General features: G+C 42.8%; 1 protein-coding gene across 1 annotated transcript in view; it reads right to left on the reverse strand.

The window, feature by feature from the left end:
- ptprq (protein tyrosine phosphatase receptor type Q) overlaps positions 1–18487 on the reverse strand; it is a 34569-nt gene extending 16082 nt beyond the window's left edge. Inside the window, exons 1-24 of the mRNA XM_086163701.1 lie at positions 18412–18487; positions 17326–17423; positions 16772–16940; positions 16430–16626; positions 13778–13889; positions 13651–13663; positions 11688–11807; positions 10253–10446; positions 10042–10170; positions 9784–9930; positions 9508–9671; positions 9363–9453; positions 8526–8687; positions 8247–8426; positions 7550–7657; positions 6917–7198; positions 6531–6812; positions 6063–6183; positions 5818–5972; positions 5558–5703; positions 5399–5414; positions 2759–3049; positions 2393–2668; positions 2136–2242 (exon numbers count right to left, since the gene is read on the reverse strand). Of these exons, the coding sequence (XP_086019827.1) occupies positions 2136–2242; positions 2393–2668; positions 2759–3049; positions 5399–5414; positions 5558–5703; positions 5818–5972; positions 6063–6183; positions 6531–6812; positions 6917–7198; positions 7550–7657; positions 8247–8426; positions 8526–8687; positions 9363–9453; positions 9508–9671; positions 9784–9930; positions 10042–10170; positions 10253–10446; positions 11688–11807; positions 13651–13663; positions 13778–13889; positions 16430–16626; positions 16772–16940; positions 17326–17423; positions 18412–18487 (3636 nt within the window). The remainder of the gene's footprint in view (positions 1–2135; positions 2243–2392; positions 2669–2758; positions 3050–5398; positions 5415–5557; positions 5704–5817; positions 5973–6062; positions 6184–6530; positions 6813–6916; positions 7199–7549; positions 7658–8246; positions 8427–8525; positions 8688–9362; positions 9454–9507; positions 9672–9783; positions 9931–10041; positions 10171–10252; positions 10447–11687; positions 11808–13650; positions 13664–13777; positions 13890–16429; positions 16627–16771; positions 16941–17325; positions 17424–18411) is intronic.
- Positions 18488–19267: the final 780 nt, after the last annotated feature.

A 19267-nucleotide genomic window follows, 5' to 3' on the forward strand; every position in this document is an offset into this window, starting at 1 on the left:
ATCAACTTGCTAGCCTTTTCTATCATCCCAGTAACAGACTCAAACGTCACTGAAAATGTACCCTTTTTTGTGGGATTAATGAGTCATAATCACAAACTACTTATTGTGTTAGACTATAGAAAATGAGTTAAGAGGACTATTTCCTCAGCCTGGGTGGGAAAAAAAACTGCCTTGTCGTTTTTTCGACAGGGTAATGGCTAATTGTTAGGGTGGCTGGTGGCTTAAGGATTTTTTGGGTCCGGGCACAGGCACCTCATTTCACTGATGCCACTATCAATCTGTCTGCAGGTACCGGCAATGTTATGTAATGGTGCCGCTAGAACAGTCTTTATCAGTCTGTTTTTTTTCATTCGCTTTATCTGTATGAGTTGCCCTCTTTGCTGCCACAAAAGTGCCATCTGTGATAATCTATTGAAAATATCTTATTCTTTCTTATGTTATTCACCAAAAGCGTTCTCATTATCCACAGTGTGGCCTCAAACAAACCCTGCGGTGCTTCTACATGGCCCTGTCTCTGTAAAATTGATTTAAACAAAATACAGTGTTAAATCCAATCCCCCACAGGGGAATTTTGCGCCTGCATTAGATTGCTGCAGACCTGTTGACAGCACTTTCAGGACCACTGTTATGACAAGTCGTTCTACCGACTGATAACGGTTAGACAAAGTATTTGGTGAGGTTAAAGCAAAAACACTTTTAGTTATCTTTATGAAAACATTAACGGCACGCATCAATGCTATGGTGGTTGCTTGTTTTGAAAAAGGGGCACAAAACCAAACCAAACAAAGCATTTAGTGAAAAAAAATAAAACCTTGGAGGTGTAATCCCATATTGGCAATTGCCCTCTCTGCTCGCAAAGACGAGGGGCTAAGAAGACCGATTTGACTGCTCTTGCCTGGTATTTTTTGTCTCCGTCTTTGCTCCCATTTGATGAAAATGACAAAATGTGTTAACGGGGTATTGCTACGGACTATGAATCGAAGATTCCTTGGGAAATATATCAATTTCTGAATCTCTCTGGAATCGCAATTGCATATGCTGCGGTGTTCGGATTCCCAGACACCTACGACAAAGCCATTCAGCCGCTGCACCTCAGCTCTGCTGCAGCCAGGAGTGTGTTCTGGTGTCTCATTTATTTTAAATCATCAATCAGCTCTTGGCTTTGTTCACATCAAGCAGTTTTTTTTCTATTCCCCTCTCTACAAGACTGATGATTGCTGTGTTCCTAACATTTCTCTCCGTATTAGGGACTGCTGTCATGGGCATGCAGCGTGAGCAAAAAGGCGCTGATCATGACTGTTGAAAATGACTCTCAAGAGATATGAAGACTCATCTTAACCGTACGTAGTTTTTTTCTTTTTCTTTTTGTGCCGTTATCACGTAATTAGCAAAACTGGATCGTATGATACATAGTGGGTGATTCAGCCAGGTCTGGGCGACGGGCTAAAAATAGATGTACCCTAGTTCTCAAGGTTGGTGTTTGTGCAATTGACAAATAACCCGTCTGCATTAAATCAAATAATTCTACAGAAGCCAAGAATTAAACCGCAACGGCACAGACAGAGCTGCAAGAACAGTTCCGAAAAACGCCGGCCCGAGATTTCTCGATAATGTCCTCCGCACCCTCTGGTGTTTTCAATACTACTTGCCTTGTTGAGGGAATCCCTATCCGCATTATGTGTTGTGTAAAGACAGTTGTATTTACCCGATTCGTTTGTTGTGAACGTCACAGGGATGCTGAACTGATTCCCGTGGCCCACTCTGGTGTAACTGCAGACACTGATCTCATAGGAGCTGTGTGGCCTGAACCCCGGAAGATACTCCGTCGTTGACAAACCAGAGGAATTCTACATTTCAGCACACACAAAAATAAATCCCTCCTACATATGAGAAGATGACACATTGGAAATTGGATAATCTAATCCTGATAACAAGTGAATAATGTCATTGTATCAGCGCACATATGTGTGAGTGTGTATGTGAGTGTGATGTTACCGCAGAGTGGTATGTGGAGTGTGAAATTGGAGCCACCATCGGTGTGACAGTATGAATGTTTACCGAGTGGATCTGTGGAGTGTGCTTAAGTGTGTTGCTGTTCTTGTGTAGTAGCTTTTGGTGTGTGAAATTGACGGTACCCGGTGTGTGATGGTGTGTGTGATGAGGTCTTGGATCCTAAAACCATACTGTATCACCACTCCATTGGGCTCCAGCGGAGGCTCCCAGCTCAGCCACACAGACACAGCTGTGTAATTGTATATCGTCAGGTTACGGGGAGGGGACATTGGCCCTAGTGCACAAAGTCGGGCGGATAGAAAAGATGATGGATTAAAACAGATATGGTTCCATAAACAAGTAGCATCTCATAAAACTCTCGCTGAGTTTCCAAACTTACCTCCTTCGTCGGTGTGCAGCTGCAGCTGCAGAACAGGCCCTGCGCCTTTACGTGTTGCAGCGCTAATGGTGAGGTTATACGATGTGTAAGGAAGTAGGTTCATGAGGTTAAACGAGGTGTTCGGGGTATGCGTCGCGTCGATGCCCCCGGGGCCGTACAGCATGAGTATATACTCTGTTATCTCCCCGTTGGCCTCTAGAGGGCGCTGCCAGTCCACCGCGATGGAGGTAGACGACAGGTTCCTGGTGGACACCAGCAGAGGCGTCGAACCCGGGACTAAAGACAAACGCACGTACATCTCGTTGACATGAAATACTTGAGCCGCGTTCCTGCGGCGATTGTAGATCTGTGGATGTGCGGACTCACCGTCGTCGTCCGTTCTTAGGTACATCGTGCTTGTGTGGTTGTAGGCGGGACCGGCTCCAGTTGCCGGGGTAACAGTCAGCACGTAGGGAAAGAACTTCCTGAGTTTGGTGAATAGAAAGACGTTGTCGGTGGTGGTTTGTCTGATTGTCTTGTTGACGACATGTGGCCCTTGGTTGGGTGTTTGCGGGGGGATGCCGGCCTCCTGCAGGGTGAGCAGGTAGTAAGGACGGCCGTTGGGCTCTAAGGGTGGGTCCCAACTTATGATGATGACAGTGGAGCTGAAGATCTGTGCTGTCAGATTGTGTACTGAGTCATTCGGCACTGAAGAGGGAAATAAATGGAATAATGTTACCCTAAATAATCCAACGTTGGATGTAACACATTACTGCGATCATCCTACACTTGTCTGTAACTCAGTTATGTAACACTTTATGGCCGATAATGTGTTATAATGCCAGTGCAGTTAACGATTTTAAAAAAAGCAATCAGTTGCTTTGCTTCGCAACAACTTCTTCTGATATTTATATTGCTTGGTATATTATCCACTGGCTGAGTATTTGTTTGAACTTATGCTACTAGAAATGGCAACATTTGTTAAAAGTTTAAATTTGATTTATGTATATAATATGCAGCAAAATGACACAAGGTTATATTTCAGTATAACTGTCATTTTAATGCATTTAGATCGTTTTAGCGGATATAGACCTCTCTCATTATTGCCACTCTGAAAGATCTTGTTCCAACCTTGGTTTGTTTTATCATCATTATCATTTTTCATTGATAAACGTCCGAATATAAGAGTGGTTGCAAAGTAATCTCATGGTAATGTGAGCTCATTAAAAATGCCTTTCTCAAACAGTGCCTAAACACAGTGACGCTTTACTTGAAGAGTTTTCGCAACTGATTACTTTTTTGAATAATGAACCGACACTTTTAACAACCACTGCCAAATTGATTGAGCACTGAGAGACGTTTTCGCTGTGAGATTAATCAAGCATTAATGTTTGAAACAAGCGAAAAAGGAACAGTGCAGCGGTCGTCGTCATTATTTTCACCAGTCTTGCGGACCAACGAAATCAGTGGCGTTATTGTTCGTCAACATGTAAATAAACACAGCATGAAAACAAAACAGTGGAAGTTGAAGGGTTAAAACGCAGATAAAGAGCATCCGATAGAAGTGTGAAGAAGCAGTCAGAGGGAAAGTCACATAATGATCACTTAAAGGCTTGAACAGGTACTGGAGAAATAGCCAGTCATGTCTCACTCCTCTTTTGCTTTCACTGTTAATATACTGTACATCCTGTGAGAGGGAAACAAGCGGCATTGAATATGGTAGGAGGGAGGGAAAAGAAAAGGGGCAAGGGGAACGTTGATAAATCCATAAGATTGATGAGTGGAAGTGAGGGGCCAGGTGTGTGGGGGTCTGAGCCCAGGGGACTGACCCCCAGCTGGGCTTGGCTGTGCGGAAGAGACAACATGCCCCGGAGGATCCGTAGCTTGGCTGAGAGTGGAGCGGCTAGAGTACAGACAGAGATACAGAATCAATATGAGCAGTAATCAATCAGAAAACGAGAATTCATAACAACACACTTACGAAAACAAAAACCACTACGTTCAAATGTGTCTGAATCTCTGGCAACAGCCTGCGCCATTTTCAGCGAGAATTGTATATGGAGTCTTTCCCTGTCAGTGTCTGACTAAATATTAGATAAAAGCAGGAAAACGTTGGTAGCCATGGCAACAATTCAATTGTGGCAAGAACATGGCAGATATTCCTTCTACGCATGTCATGCGTTACTTCTTTCTCCGTCATCGAATGGTAACTCTTTGTCCGTCCCTTTTCTGTTTGCAATCCCTCAGAACTTGTGTCCTGTTAAGGAAAAAGGAAACCCCAAACTGGTTGCTTCCAAAGCAAAGCTTCACTGACTAAAAAAAAAACAAACTTTGGGCCCTTATTTGCTCGGCTGGCAGTTTTCTCCATTCACTAACAAGCATAACGTTAAAAAATACCGTCTGCTTATGTAATTCCATTTTGTTTTTCTTCATATATAAGCAGGAATCTACAGGGAAGGGGAACAATTTGTATCAATTTAATCTTGCTTCAGCAGCCACAACGCTATTGTTCATCATATGTATGTACAGTATACATATATATATATATATATATATATACAATATCGGGGATATTATTCATCACTGCTATGGGTTATTAAATTCCAAAAAAATGAAATGTATAAATAAGCCAAACATAGCAGAGTGGGAGAAAAAAATAGAAAAGCAAAAAAACTAAAATTACCATGTTTATTTCATTTTCTTATTGAATTTGATTGAATTTCCATAAAAAAATATTCTTCTCCGTAAAACCGAGTACACCATCCATTCTTTTAAATAGCAATCCAGAGTTTTGACCCTTCTTATATGCATGTAAGCACATTTCATCTCATCCCTTTCATTTGTATGCAGCTGTGTGTGTGTCTAACTGACCGTCTTCGGGTAAGAGCAAGGTATGCGGCGTACTCCGGACCCCTCCGTCCCCCTGTGCAGTGCTGGACGTCATCCAAATGCTGTAGTTTGTGCCCCCAATAAGCCCAGTCAGTGTGAAGGAGAGGGCTGAGTTTGCTGTTGTAGACATCGATAAACCTGCAATGGGAACCTTCTGCAGAGAGCGAAGAACGGCGGTGTTTTACAAACACGGTTTCAAACAGACCTGTGACCGACTCTTCGGATGCGTCACAAATCACGAGATGCTGTCATTTAACCGAATGTCTTTACTCTCATCTGTAATTCTGCCCGTCTTACCTGCTCAGTCACGGTGTTATTATGAGAGTAGTAAATGGTGTAATGTATAATCGCGCCGTTGGGTTCGGTCGGTGGGTGCCACAGCACGGTGACAGACGAGGCAGTCAGGTTAGCAAAAGACACGTTCTGCGGGGGGTCGTAGGGCTCTAAGTGACGGGAAAAAAAATGAAAACAATACACAGAGGGATATAAATCTTTTTTTCGGCATGGGGGTGAATGATGATATTAGCAAACACAAAGTCGGTCACATTTATCAGCACCTGCGTCGGCGGTGGTGAAGGTGATACGTGTCCGCATTCCACCATCTCCAAATTTAGTCCAGCTGGCAACTGAGGCTTTGTAATGGCTTTCTGGGTCCACGTTAACGATCATCGACGTCTCAGTTACGTTCTGCCACACATCTGTTGTTTCATTCCTAACAAATAGAACAGCTGCTTATGCTACAAAAAAAGAAAAAAAAACATTTCCTCAAACATGGATGGGAGAGGAAACTCTTTAAACTCACCACACTCTGACAACGTAGTACAGTATGTCTGAATTGCCTTCGAGTGGGGGTTGCCATGACAACTCCACCTCGTAGTCTGACAACTTCCTGGCCAGCAGGAACTGAGGAGGTGTATCTGGAGCTGAGATTCGGGAGAGAAAACTTTCCAGTGACGCAATAGGGGAACGCAAAACTGATTTATCGGGAAACCGAGAAGCCCACCAGGAACGAAAAAAATAAAAGATCCTGCTGCAATGAAAAATAGTTATTTGGTGTTTCTTCCTCCCGCTAAATAGGGGGGAACAAAGTATGTGGCATCAAACACCTGTGATATAAAGCTGTTAGCATGAGATGAGACATGGAAGCTGAAGAGGAAAACACAAAGGGAAAGTATTCAGTATTCCTTTCACCAGTCATGATGTAATCACAGTCTCCTGTCAGGGGCAAAGGAATATGCTTTGTTTTTCTGCCCCTCCCCGTCCCGCTCACCGTCCTCTAGTGTGGTGATGTTGAGCGGCTCACTGCTATAATTTCCCGGCCCGGCTCGCGTGTGCGACTGCACGGTGACCCTGTAGGTAGCGTACTTCCTCAGATGTGCGATGTGGACGGAGTTGGTCGAGGAGGTGAGGTTCAGGTAGTGGGTTGAATTCCAGAGCTGCAAGCTGTAGTAGATAATGACCCCATTAGGCACTGCAGGAGGCAGCCAGGTCACATTCACCTCACTGGGACTGACTGATTCATAAGTGAGGTCGTGCGGAGGACCGCCGGGGACTGGAGTTGAAACAAAAACACGGAGAAGCACGTTTAATCATTTTGAAATTGACCGTAAAATCTATTTGATTTTTTTTTAGCGGTAGTTGCACACTTGAACCCACCGTCCTCTCCGGATAAGAGGTAAAGAGTTTCAGATACTTGGTTGCCGTGGCCGTAACGCGTGTATGCCATCACAGACACGCTGTAGTACGTGAAAGGCTTTAGCTTCGTCAGCGTGGCTCTGGTGACAGAGGTATTCACTGAAGCAGAATATGATTCATTGACATAGAGCACCGTGTAATGCTGGATCACACCATTTGCTTTTTCGGGTGCAGACCAGACCAGCGTGGCGGTGGAGGGGCTGACGTCTTCCACGGTCAGGTTTACAGGTGGGGAGTCTGGCTCTGGAGGGAAGATGGGCAGATATTGATGGCAAGGTCTCATTTTGACTAAAGCTTAGTAAACATCACATTCTATTTTATGGACTTCAGTGAGATTCGGCGTTATATTGATATAAAGCACTAAACAAATGTTAACTGGTTGAACAATAAAGGTTTTTTCACAGCCATATTTCATATCAGTCAGGCAGTCACTGATAAAAGCGATCGTTGCCCACAAAGCGCTCCATCGAACACTACTTCGATCAGTTGAACACATAATAAAACCGATCTCTTATTTTCATTTAAAATATCCAGGAACAGTTAATATGTCTTTGATTGCTGTTTTTATTTGCAGAAATCACGAGCACGACTCACCGTCCTCTAATGTGAAAACGAAGATGTCATCCTTCTCTGACAGCGAGCTCTCACCCACAGCTGTGGATGCAGCCACGCGGACCTTATAACAGGTATATTTGTCCAAGTCTTCATATAAGGACAGAGAAACATATTTTTTTCAGAAAATATGTCTATGCATATTTGTGTTTCATCTTAGAAAAAATGTAAATAACACGATGTGAAATCTGGTGTCTGAGGTATTGATGTGAATAAACCGATATCCGGGAACCAAGTATATCTTTGCAAAGAAAATATAAATAAAATATGTTGATTTTTTTTTTTTTGTTGTACATTTTGATAAAGCTGGTTAATAACTATTTCATTGTAGATCTTTAGAAGATTTATTTTGTTTTATTTCCCAAGGGTGAATCTAGAATTGCTGCAGCTATTCTCATAAATCACAGAACACTATTAGGTGTTCCTTCAGCGACTCTTCAGCCACCCAAGGTTAACAGTGATCTTGCTCTTGCAGAATCATGTCCCCAGAAATCCCCTTATTCACATGAAACCCATTATTTCTTTGATTTAAAATCAATGAGATGCAGTAGAATTTGTTAGCAAACAAAAAAAAAAAAAGCTGTCCTTGATCGTAAATCATCCCTCACGCGTGCACAGTCACACTAAGTGGTTCACTGAGGTCATGAAATGAGATGTGCATGTAAGAGGAGAGTGTTACCCGATATCAGTATGCTGGTAGAGTTAGTAACCCACTTCAGGGTCCGTTCACTGTGCAGTTCGAGGCCATAGACAGTGTAATGCGTGATCCGTCCATTGGGGTTAAGAGGTGGTTCCCAACGCAAAAGGACGGAGGTGGAGCTGATGTTTTGGTAAGAAACGCCACTCACCGAACCAGGAGCTAACGGACAGCACAAAGAACGCAACATTTTCCAGCATCTATAACACAAAGTGTGCCACATTAGCAAGGGGTAATTGCAACCGCAATGTGATCACTCACCCTGCTCTCTGGTCTTCTCAGTGATATCGGTGGCAGGACCTTCTCCCACCGTCGTGGAAGCACTGACCCTAAGTGTGTACTCCGTGAAGGGATTCAGGTCCGACACCAGGTAGGACAAGTCCTTAGACAAAGCATCCAGCACCTCCTCGCGCACTGCTATGTCTGCGGCACACAAGCAAACACACAGCAATCAATATTAATCAATATAGGCTCAGGATTTATACGAAAATGTCCTCCTATCTGTTGTGGTAAGTAAAGCACAAGCCGGAGCTGGAATATTTAAGAGAGGGAGCATTTTCACTTTCCCACCTGTAGTATTGAAAGCCGTGCTACGTGTGGAAAACAACCCTGTAACCAATGCGTGACGTGTGGAGAAGCGGAGCTGGTTTGGGGTCAGAGAAGAACGGGGTGGATCCGATGTTATATCCTTGCTTTTTGAATCCTTTGTTAGCCAGGGTGGAAGTGTAGCAGGGGGCAAAGTGGTCGGAATAAAATCAGGGGTCTCAGACGCCGCAGGAGCAGACCATCGGATTTCGTCAGAATCCGTTACGGTGGGTTTTTCAGCAATTGTGGGGTCAACAGTAGACTTTAGATGCAAGTGGTTGCTGTTAGTGGGATGGTTAACGCTGCTAAGTCCAGAATCTGTGAGGTCGGAGGCAGTTGTGCCAGGATAGTGTGTGGCATCAGAGACGGCGGTGACGAAAGTTGGCAAGGATGCGATCGGACTGAGCTCCGCATTTCTCTTACGCCGCCCTGGGCTATCGTGTTGATCCGGAGGAGGCGTCTCATCCACGTCCAAACCAGTAGCAGTAGTGATGTTCTGATGAGAGAAAATACTTTCGTCACTGCAGGACTTTGTCGATTCCGGTCGGAAATGGACCCTGAAGTTTCTTGCGGGGCAGGTATTGAGGGACAATACGTCTATGACCTAATGAGCATACGTAAGTGTTAAAGGAGTTCAAGTCCAATTGAATAAACTCACCGCTTCTACGGTGAGAATGATGTCCTGCAGTAAGGACTCCTCCTCCAGGACTTGGACTCTATACTGGGTGATCGGACCATTAGGCTGGGCAGGTCTTCTCCAACTGACACGAATCGAAAACGAATCCTCTGAGAGTGCCATCAGGTTCTGAACTGCACCGGGAGCTTCGTAAGCGAACAAACAGTGTTAGGCAAAGATACGCAACAGATGAGTTTGTTGCAGGTGAATTAATGTCATGCATTATTATATTTGCAGATTATTTACAAAAAATTTCACCCTCAGCAGGTGTTATTATGTCATTCTGCGCCGCCGGACCCACTTCTCCTGCAGCTTTTGCCCGCACAGCGACCATGTACTTTGTGTAAGGGGTCAATCCGGTGAAAGAAAATCTCATGTCCCCGGTGTTTTCCTCATACAAATATCCTGAACAAAAGGAAAAGCGCAACGTTTTTGTCCATTTCTGTCAACCGGGAGCATAAGGCTACTCAGCAGAACATGGAAGCGCTCGCTGTTTTGAGGCAATATCTAACAAACCTTTGGGACCATAGAGGTAGACCATGTAGGTGAATTTTCCTGTGATGATCTTTGGAGAATTCCAGGATATGGATATTGATCTTGACGTCATATTTGCTATTGAGAAGTTTTGCGGTGGGTCTTCTGGTGCTAAACACGCAGTCACATAAAAAATAAGTTTTTTACACATGGGTTAGATTACAAGCATACAAATTATGCATCCTTTCCACACCTGATTCGGGCATGCGAACCATAGTGGAAGCTATCTGCCCCTCCCCGTCGGAGGTGAAGGCAGACACTTCGAAGAGATAAGATGTGAAAGGTCTCAGCTGATCAACCCCCACTGATATGGGGACGCTCCACGAGGCTGCAGGGGGCACTGCAGATAGGGTGATGGGCGTGGACGATGCCGTTATCTCCAGAGGACTGAGAGTTGCACGGGAGAGAATATCAGCTGCATCCTGGACACCGCCCGCCCCCCCGCCAAAAAAAAAAAGAAAAAAAAATTGGATAAAAATATTATTTTTACATTTTTTTTTTTTAAATAATGGTGGTTGTAGTATACGGCAGTACATTGCAGTGAGGGAGTGCTCCAGTCATTATATCTTCTGCATTGACCTGAAGAATGCGGACTGTTTGCACCGGGCTAAGGTGTTTAACCTTGATGGCAAACTTTGTGATTAGCCCATTGGTGCGATGGGGTAAGAACCACGTGACCTGGACAAATGTGTGATTCTGCGCCGTGGCAGTCAGAGTGGTCACCAGGCCCGGTGCTGCAAGAGAGCACAAATAAACCCACAAAAAAAAGCATAGAATATTAAAGTACCTGTATAATAATTGAAAACCCAGCTTTCTACATCACTGCTTTCATCGCAGTGTTTGGCTTTGTATACATGGATACCTACGGGACTCAGCAGTCTTTATGTATACGGCTTTACTGAATGCTCCTAAGCCGGCGGGGGAAAAGGCTGCTACCTGACAGGCAAAGGAAAGAGGAAGTTTCAAATGATTGTTTATAATGAGGAAATCATGTCTTTGCACATTGCAGAGACTGTGTGTGATCTCCTACAATTTTCTGAGCGGTAAAAGAACAACGATTTCATGGTTCGCAAATAATATTTGATTACACACAGAATACGCTATCGTTATTTCGGATACTAATAACGAGGCAATATGAAGCAGGGTATCTGTGTGGTGAGTTGCAACATGAGTACTTTGTTATGAGTAACACAAATACATGAAAATTTGTGAGCAAGCAGGATAGAAATGATGTTTCTATTTTAACTATTTCTGAGAAAACATATCACACTTTGCTCATGTACATACAATCAAAGAGCATGTCAGTTTCTTTATATGAAGGCCTTTGAGATATAATGAATCCAAAAACCATTTACCACGATCACATTCATCAGACTCAAAAACAACAGACCATCAGTCTGGGGCCGTGGTTGATCCATAGATCTGTTTACCCGATTAATAATGCAATAAGGATCAATTACCAGAATTTAGAGGGACCAGGTGAATAGTCGGATCCTGAGGGAAGTGACTCTGCCGAAACCCTTTACACGATACGGAAGGGTGACTTTCAGGGATATTTAAGATAGAATGTTTATCGTTTGGCGTGCAGCAACTAAACAGTTTGGAGAGTACAAAACATACATGTGTACGCTACCTGAATGTGGTACGTGGAGCCCGAGGTGAGGTCCGTGAGCAGAGTCTCAGGCGTATCCAGGTGCCTGGTCACCTGTTTGAACTTGGGATCCGGATAGGGACACATTTCTTTGTACCTAAACAAAAAGGGTATAACATCAAAACGTCATTATCTCAAAACATATTAAAGCAGGGGTGGGCAATTATTTTGGCTGGCGAGCTACATTTCTTATTTAATTTGTATGCGTGGGCCAATGAAACTATCATATAAATTGAAGAAAATGAAAACTTCAATTTAAATTTTTTTTTTTTTTTTGCCATTTTATTTCAACTTTAAAACCGTTTATGATCATATAAATGTACCAGCATTATTTTGTATGTAATCATCCATACAAAATTGAGCAAAAGGAAAAAATAAGGAGTTTCTAAATTCAATGTTGATTGAAAATACTTTAAGATATTCAAAGAAAATAGTTTGGCGGGCCGGATAAAAAAGCAAACAGGCTAATCATTAGAAACCAAGAGCACACAGTTTCAAAAAATATTCTAGCTAACAATATTAATCCTAACAAGGAGAAGACAGCATGTAATGTGAGGTTGAAGAATGAATTGCGAAATTAAGTCACTTCAGTTGGGCTACAGTTGGTGTTGCAGAATTACAATTTTGAGCTTGCTGAATCAAATGTTCATTAAAAAGGCAAAACAAAAATATTTAACATTGGTAGACAAAACTGTACTACCTTGAACTTTAGGTGCTCTCTCACACGTTTATTGAAACTATATTTTAGGTCTTGCTTTCATTCATTTTGTAGTTAGAATCTATTTGCGGGATGCAACTATCTAGAATGAAAAAAAACAAAAAATCTGATTATTTAAAAAAAAAAAAAAAAAACAATTCTGAAAAATACCTGATGATATATCTGTCAATATTGTTGAGATCAGGCGGCATGGTCCAGGAGAGCACAATACCGTTTGAGCCCACAGACTTTCCTTTTAATCCTAAAGGTGGACCTGGAACTGTAAAGGAAAGATTATCCTTAGTAACTTGACAGAAAATAATGTCAGTGGTGTTAGCAAAACATTCTTATCTACAGAACTCTGCTTGATTACTAAAATACAAATGGCTGTTACTGATACAGGTGGAAAATGAATGGCGGTCACTACTTTTGGTGGATTCACTCAAAAATTGATCTAATAATGCCTTAAAAAACAATGATTGTGTGTTGTTTGTATATACAGGACTGTCTCAGAAAATTAGAATATTGTGATAAAGTTCTTTATCTTCTGTAGTGTAATTAACAAAACAAAAATTACCTTTTCATGATATTCTAATTTTTTAAGATAGGATTTTTGAGTTTTCTTAAGATACAAGCCATAATCAGCAATATTAAAATAATAAAAGGCTTGCAATATTTCACTTGATTTGTACTGAATCCAGAATGTATGACATTTTTGTGAACTTTATCACAATATTCTAATTTTCTGAGACAGTCCTGTATGTGTGTGTGTGTGTGTGTGTGTGTGTGTGCGTGTGTGCGTGTGTGCATGCACTTGTGATAGTGTCCAATTCAATCTGTCGGCAAACTGTTTCACATCCTTTGATGGAAGATAACCACTGAACATTATAAGACAAAACGACACAGTAGAGGGAGTTGGGGAACAGGGCTGCCGTGCACCGTCCATCCTGCGCACTTTAGTGTGTGTGTGTGTGTGTGTGTGTGTGTGCATGTGCGTCCGCATTTGTCCGCAGGCCAGCCTCTATTACTGTGTTTTAGCCGAGCTGATGAATAAGGCCTCACACAAAAGTGGCATTTCACTGGTATTTGGTGCAAAGCCATTCAGTCTACGATTTCAAAAGCCAAGCCTCAAGTTACCTTAGAGGAATTAAACAGGAAAGGGAGTGTATTCACACACACACACACACACACACACACACACACACACACACACACACACACACACACACACACACACACACACTTGTTCTTCAGTTCTGCAAGTGTTACAGGGAATATGTTAACAGCAGGGGGCACGAGAGAACCTGATGGTAAATAAGTAGTTAACCCAAACCATCAGCAACAACAGACGGTGCATGGACACATCTCACCGCTCTCATTAGTGCTGATTGTGCGGCTGACTCCGGGGCTGAAGTGGGAAGAAGACACGGCTGTGACACTTAGAGTGTACTGTGTCCCCGGGCTGACATTTACAACATCGGCCTGTGAAAAAGCGAAAATACAGGTGTCTTTTAATAACAAACACATTGCATATTCAGGCTCATAAACAATGCACTTTAGCTCGTTTGTTGTACAATGTGGTACTCAGCCTCGGTTATCTTTTGACGTAGAGGAAGAACCCACACGGTGACAAGATCCTTTAAGTTCCAAATCTGTGCTATAAATATAACTCAAATGTAGATTTTTTTTCCCCATGAATATTACATTCACCATCCTAAGTGCATTGTATGGGACTCGGTAAGGTTGGGATAAGTGAATTCCCCTGTCTGTTTTATATATTTTATGTTTATTTTACATATCTTAATATCTAAATCGAATTTCAATAGTGACATTCTTTTTTGGCCAAACAGAAAATCAACAAATGCTTGGAATAATTTACAGATTCATCCATCATTTCAAAAACCCTTGAGATCAGGATGTTACATACAAGTGGTTTTTTAAATTCATGATTTAATACTATTAAAATATACATGTCTTTTTTATAATCGCTGTTACTCCTGAATCTCTGTTGGCTCTCTTTCCTGCCATGTTTTTTCTTGAACTCAAAGGAGCTATATCAAAATAAATAAATAAGGATGAAGGTGCCTGGGATGCATTTATCTTTCTTCAACCAGTGAAAACAACACAGCATGATGGTAAAGATCCCTGTCTAATGGAGCCGGGTACGTTTTGAAATTGGCTTTTAACTTTCTGTTTCAACCTCTTTGCTGAACTGATTTTAAATAGGTCTCAATTTGTTGCAGTTGGTGGTGATTTTTTTTTTCCCGTCCATCTTATAAGCTGAAGCCTTTTGTGAATGTTTAAAAATTTCTCGGTCGCTCCAAAAGTTTTATTGATTGCCAAAAATTCCCTCACATTCCTTTACCACCTTCACAGAGGTTAGAAAAATCCTGTTTTCTAAAATAAAGCACGACAAACTTTATTTAATTTTCGCCCTATCATTTTTATGTATCTGAGCTGGTATAAATATGGTTTTGTTCCGCTAGTTCCTCATATTTATTTTTAGCCCTGCAATTATTAGTCATATTTGTGTAAGCGTTGCAATCTACAATGTCATTGTGCTGTAATTGTTAAACAGAAACTTTCACAGCTTAGCATTTAATATATAGAAGTTACTACAGGTCCACCATCAGAGCTATCAAGGTCATCATTTTGTAACTCAATAACAATTAAACACTATGTGTGCTCAGCATTATATGTCAATACCCTCAATAATTTATTAAATACATCAATGCCATGTGAAAATATATAAAAGCAAAGCAAATATCCCCAAGGTCGCATTTTTTGGTGGGTGACCAAATACTGAAAATGGGATGCAAAAAAATTATATCCAACTCTTGATGGGAAGCGTAAGGCAGATAAAGGTATGGCTGACAAGGGAAGATCCATCTGTGATCAACAAACCCAACAAATCTGGAACCAACGCAATAACTTCGGGGAACCATCTAGTTAATCATTGGAGCTTCAGCATGCTGGGTCCGAATGCAATCGCAAAGACAATGCCCGATTGTCTGTCCACTTCTTACCTGTTCCATACAGAGGGAGAGCAGCAGGATGAGTGAGAAGGCGGCCATGCTCTGTTGCAGGATTAGCAGTTTCGAGGCAACACCAGTATAGTTGCATCCAGGGTTAGCACTCAAGTGTTAGCCAAAGTTCAGCAAGCCACTACAATGCGGTGGTACGACTAATATCCAGCATGATCGAAGGTCATCGGGTTAGTATTCATGCAAAAACTGGAAATCATATCTCGGTCTGGAAGTATTCCAAATATGTTAACGGTTATCCGCCAAGGTCAGCGGTCGCTTTCATTAGCACAAAGCTAACGCTCTTGCTCTCTAGGGAGAGCTGCTTAGGCAAATGAATGATTCAGAGTTGAGCTCATGAGGCCAATTTAATAAATAATGAGATCTATTACTCAAGTCTTTGTTCTGTGTGGCATCTACGTGCATGCGTGCGGTGTGTAAGGTTACATTTCGGGGGTAACTGACACCTGGAAACCGGGAAGAGCTGGGAGAAGGTGGAGCATGCTTGAATGGGAGGAGATATACCGACATCTTGTTTTATTCATTTAATGTAGACCTATGTATCTGATCTTAATAGTACTACATGAATATATTAAGAGGAATGGTCCTCATCTACAGTTGGCTGGATTATTGTTTTTGATTTGGATATACCTGAATATATCCTTCATTTTCAGTGTACATTGTGATGTTTCCATGGTTCGGGAGAAGGTCCACTTGGTAATGATCCACGCACCCCGCCGTCTTCTGCCACCGTATGGAAAAAGCCCGTGCAGACACATTGAAAACACGAACTCCCCGTACACGGGCCGGCACTCGTGAAGAAAAGGAAAGAAATAAATAAAGTCGGGTGGGGCGCCAGGTTCTCCGATTTATTGGAAAGGAGCTCAGAACGGTTGATAACATTAGACCTCTGCAGCTCCCGAAATCGTGTCTACCTGTTGTTATAGCCAAGAAGGCGGCGCTCCCCACTGTCACCCCTCTCACTCTCTCAGCGCTCACGTTGTAACTGCAACCATCCACCAGCCCTGTAACCATGGCAACTCGGTCCTCCTTGGGCACGGTGAGTGTGATTGTGACTGAAATGTTGGTCACGGTGACTCTGTGGAAGTCAAACTCACCAACTGCGTCGCCCCAACTCACCGAGACAGAGGTGGTGTTGATGTGGTCCAAACGCAGGAAACACAATCCCGCTGGGCCTGGAGAATAACGGGGAATAACGGGGAACGTTCGGATCAGTTGGGCCACAGTCAAATAGCATCAGTCGATTGTGACTCGGGAGGCCTAATTGTTCTTTCTACAGAAGCCTTAAATATGAATGTGTCATTTGTGAATAGGTCTTACGAGTGCTGAACACTTTGTGGACCGCTTGACTGGTGCCTGAGCCCCTCACACTCTGAATGTCGACGCCGTAGTCCGATCCGGGGATCAAACCCCTGACGTCAAAACTGGTGCCTTGCGCAATCATCTCTCTCCACGACTTCCTGTCCGAGGACAGACGCCCAAAGACAAGCTGAAGAAAAAAGACACATGAACCTTTAGGTCTTTTCAAAAAACCCCATTACTGCAGTGATTGCATGAACCAGGTCATTGTTTTACCCGCCCTGCTAGTGTTTCACATTTGTGCAAGAATCTGGGTTTGTGACTGAGCAAGTATGTAATGCGTCAGTTCGTTCCTCCTGGCTATGGAACCACAGAGATCATTCATATTTAAAGGGCTAGAAACTGAATCCGTCAAGTGCTGACCGTGGTTTCTAAGTAACCGGCGAGACCAGAAATGTTTTAACATTTTTGTTATTTTTGGCCACCAGAAACACTTGTTTTCATGTAATTTTTGTTTCATATAATCCATTTTGCTGTTAACTCTCACTGGACGGAAAGGCAGAAATACTACTTACCTTATACCCGTCCACTTGTCCTTGTGGTGGTTTCCAGGTGACAAACACGGACGTCACGATGTCCTCTGCAAGGGTAACTTCCCTTGGTATTTCAGGGACTGTAGAGAATATACCGTATTAGCACTAAAGTACAATTGTGGAAACTTTTAGTAACAAGTCTTTTAAGGGCTCATCTAGAAACATTTAAGTGACTTTCAGGAGGAGAGTAATGACATGTAAACAACTGTAGCTTGTTGTACTTTCTCACTGGGATGAAGGATATATAGCGCTGACCTAATGAGTGTTGTATGTGAGTGTTGTACTAAAAAAACATAGATGAATTATTGGATGGACTAGGAATTACTGGAATTATCATATCGTTATGATTACAGTGCACGTGTTATTCCGAAAGGGTGCGACATCAGCTTTACCTAAAATGTGGTGTAAACTGGAAGGTTTTGCACCAATATCTTTCCTACCCACATGTCATTTCCATCCACATGGCTGACAGGATGCATTCAGATGCAAGGGATTTTATAATACCGTAATGAAGGCCAGCGAAAAATATGAAGCCTCTCTTGCTCGAGCACTTGGGCTATAGTTTTCTGTAAATCAATATTTTTCATTTACTCACTGGTACAAGGGTTGATAGATGCAGGTTTACTCCTCCTTTCCCCGCTGGCGCTGATCACTTCAATTGTATATTGGCGTCCCGGAGCGAGGCCATGGAAAGCGTAAGATCTGCGAAGTGACAAAGTATTAGCGTTCGGCCGATCGCAATCCAGGGTGAAGGTCGAAAGTTTTGACCGACGGACCGACTGCGATCTTCGTCTCAAAATTGTCACTGGTTTCTCGACTTTCAAGGATGATACTGACCTGACTTCTGGTTGACAAATGATCCGCTCTTGATACGATGTCATGTTTTGGATCTTCAGGATGAATCCGCTGATTTCCCCCCTCACCACGTTCCACCGGATACATATGGATGATGCGGTTTTATTGAGAAGGGCCACCACTACCGGGCTGGGAGCTGCACATAAAACCCATACGCACCCAGACAAATTAACAATAACAGTTAAAAAATGAGGCAGGTATGTGCCTGTTTACCTGCTGTGATGTTTATGGTGACGGGAGAACTGTCCGCAAAGGACTCCTTCTCCGTTCGTACGGCGAAGTAGAACATCCGGCCTGCAATCAGTCTGGAAAACACCGCACTTTGACCCCGCACCTTCTGCACCTTTAGGATGTAAATACAGCAGCAATAAGCTGACTAGCAATGACCCTTGTGTAACGGCTGCAGTAATAGAGGCGTGTATATGTGATTAGCATAAGTCGTTAGTGCTGCTAAATGGGAAATGGCCGACAGGAAGTCTAATGGGGAAGCAATAAGCCGTAATTCACCTCTGTCTCCTGGCTAAAAGCACACGCATATGGGATCATTTTAATGTTTACCGCGAGTGAACGGTGGCAGTTGAAGCAGACGACCTCATAACTGAGAGCCTGCCCTCGCGCCCGATCCCAAAGCAGCTCGACGGACGACTCGGTCACAGCGCCTTCCCTTACTCCGCCGGGAGGCGCCAGACCTGGAATCAAACAGCAGGTCACACAAACCGCTAAAATTACTCCCTTCACACAGCGTGTACACCTGTTAGCCTTAATTGGTGATAATGCCTTTTGAGCCATGGGGAAATAAAAACAAGCCATGAGACATCGCAGCCCACTCTTGAGACAGGCTCCCCAAAATAGTAAAAATCCTAATCCCCACATGAGGATATATCGGCATCGGAATGGATTAATTTGCCCGAAGTAATTGCTGTAATTTGAAAAACAGAGTGTACCATGTAAAACAAATAACCAATGTTAGATAGGAGATAATTATATAAATGTAATCATGTGGAAAAACTAATTTGTTAAAACAAAGGAACGGGTAAACCTAGGATTAGTTCTTTTTCTTAAATTAGTA

This window comes from Fistularia commersonii, chromosome 17 (assembly GCF_037954325.1).
Source record: "Fistularia commersonii isolate RoL2024-O1a breed Wild chromosome 17, RoL_Fcom_v1.0, whole genome shotgun sequence".
Lineage (NCBI taxonomy): Eukaryota > Metazoa > Chordata > Actinopteri > Syngnathiformes > Fistulariidae > Fistularia > Fistularia commersonii.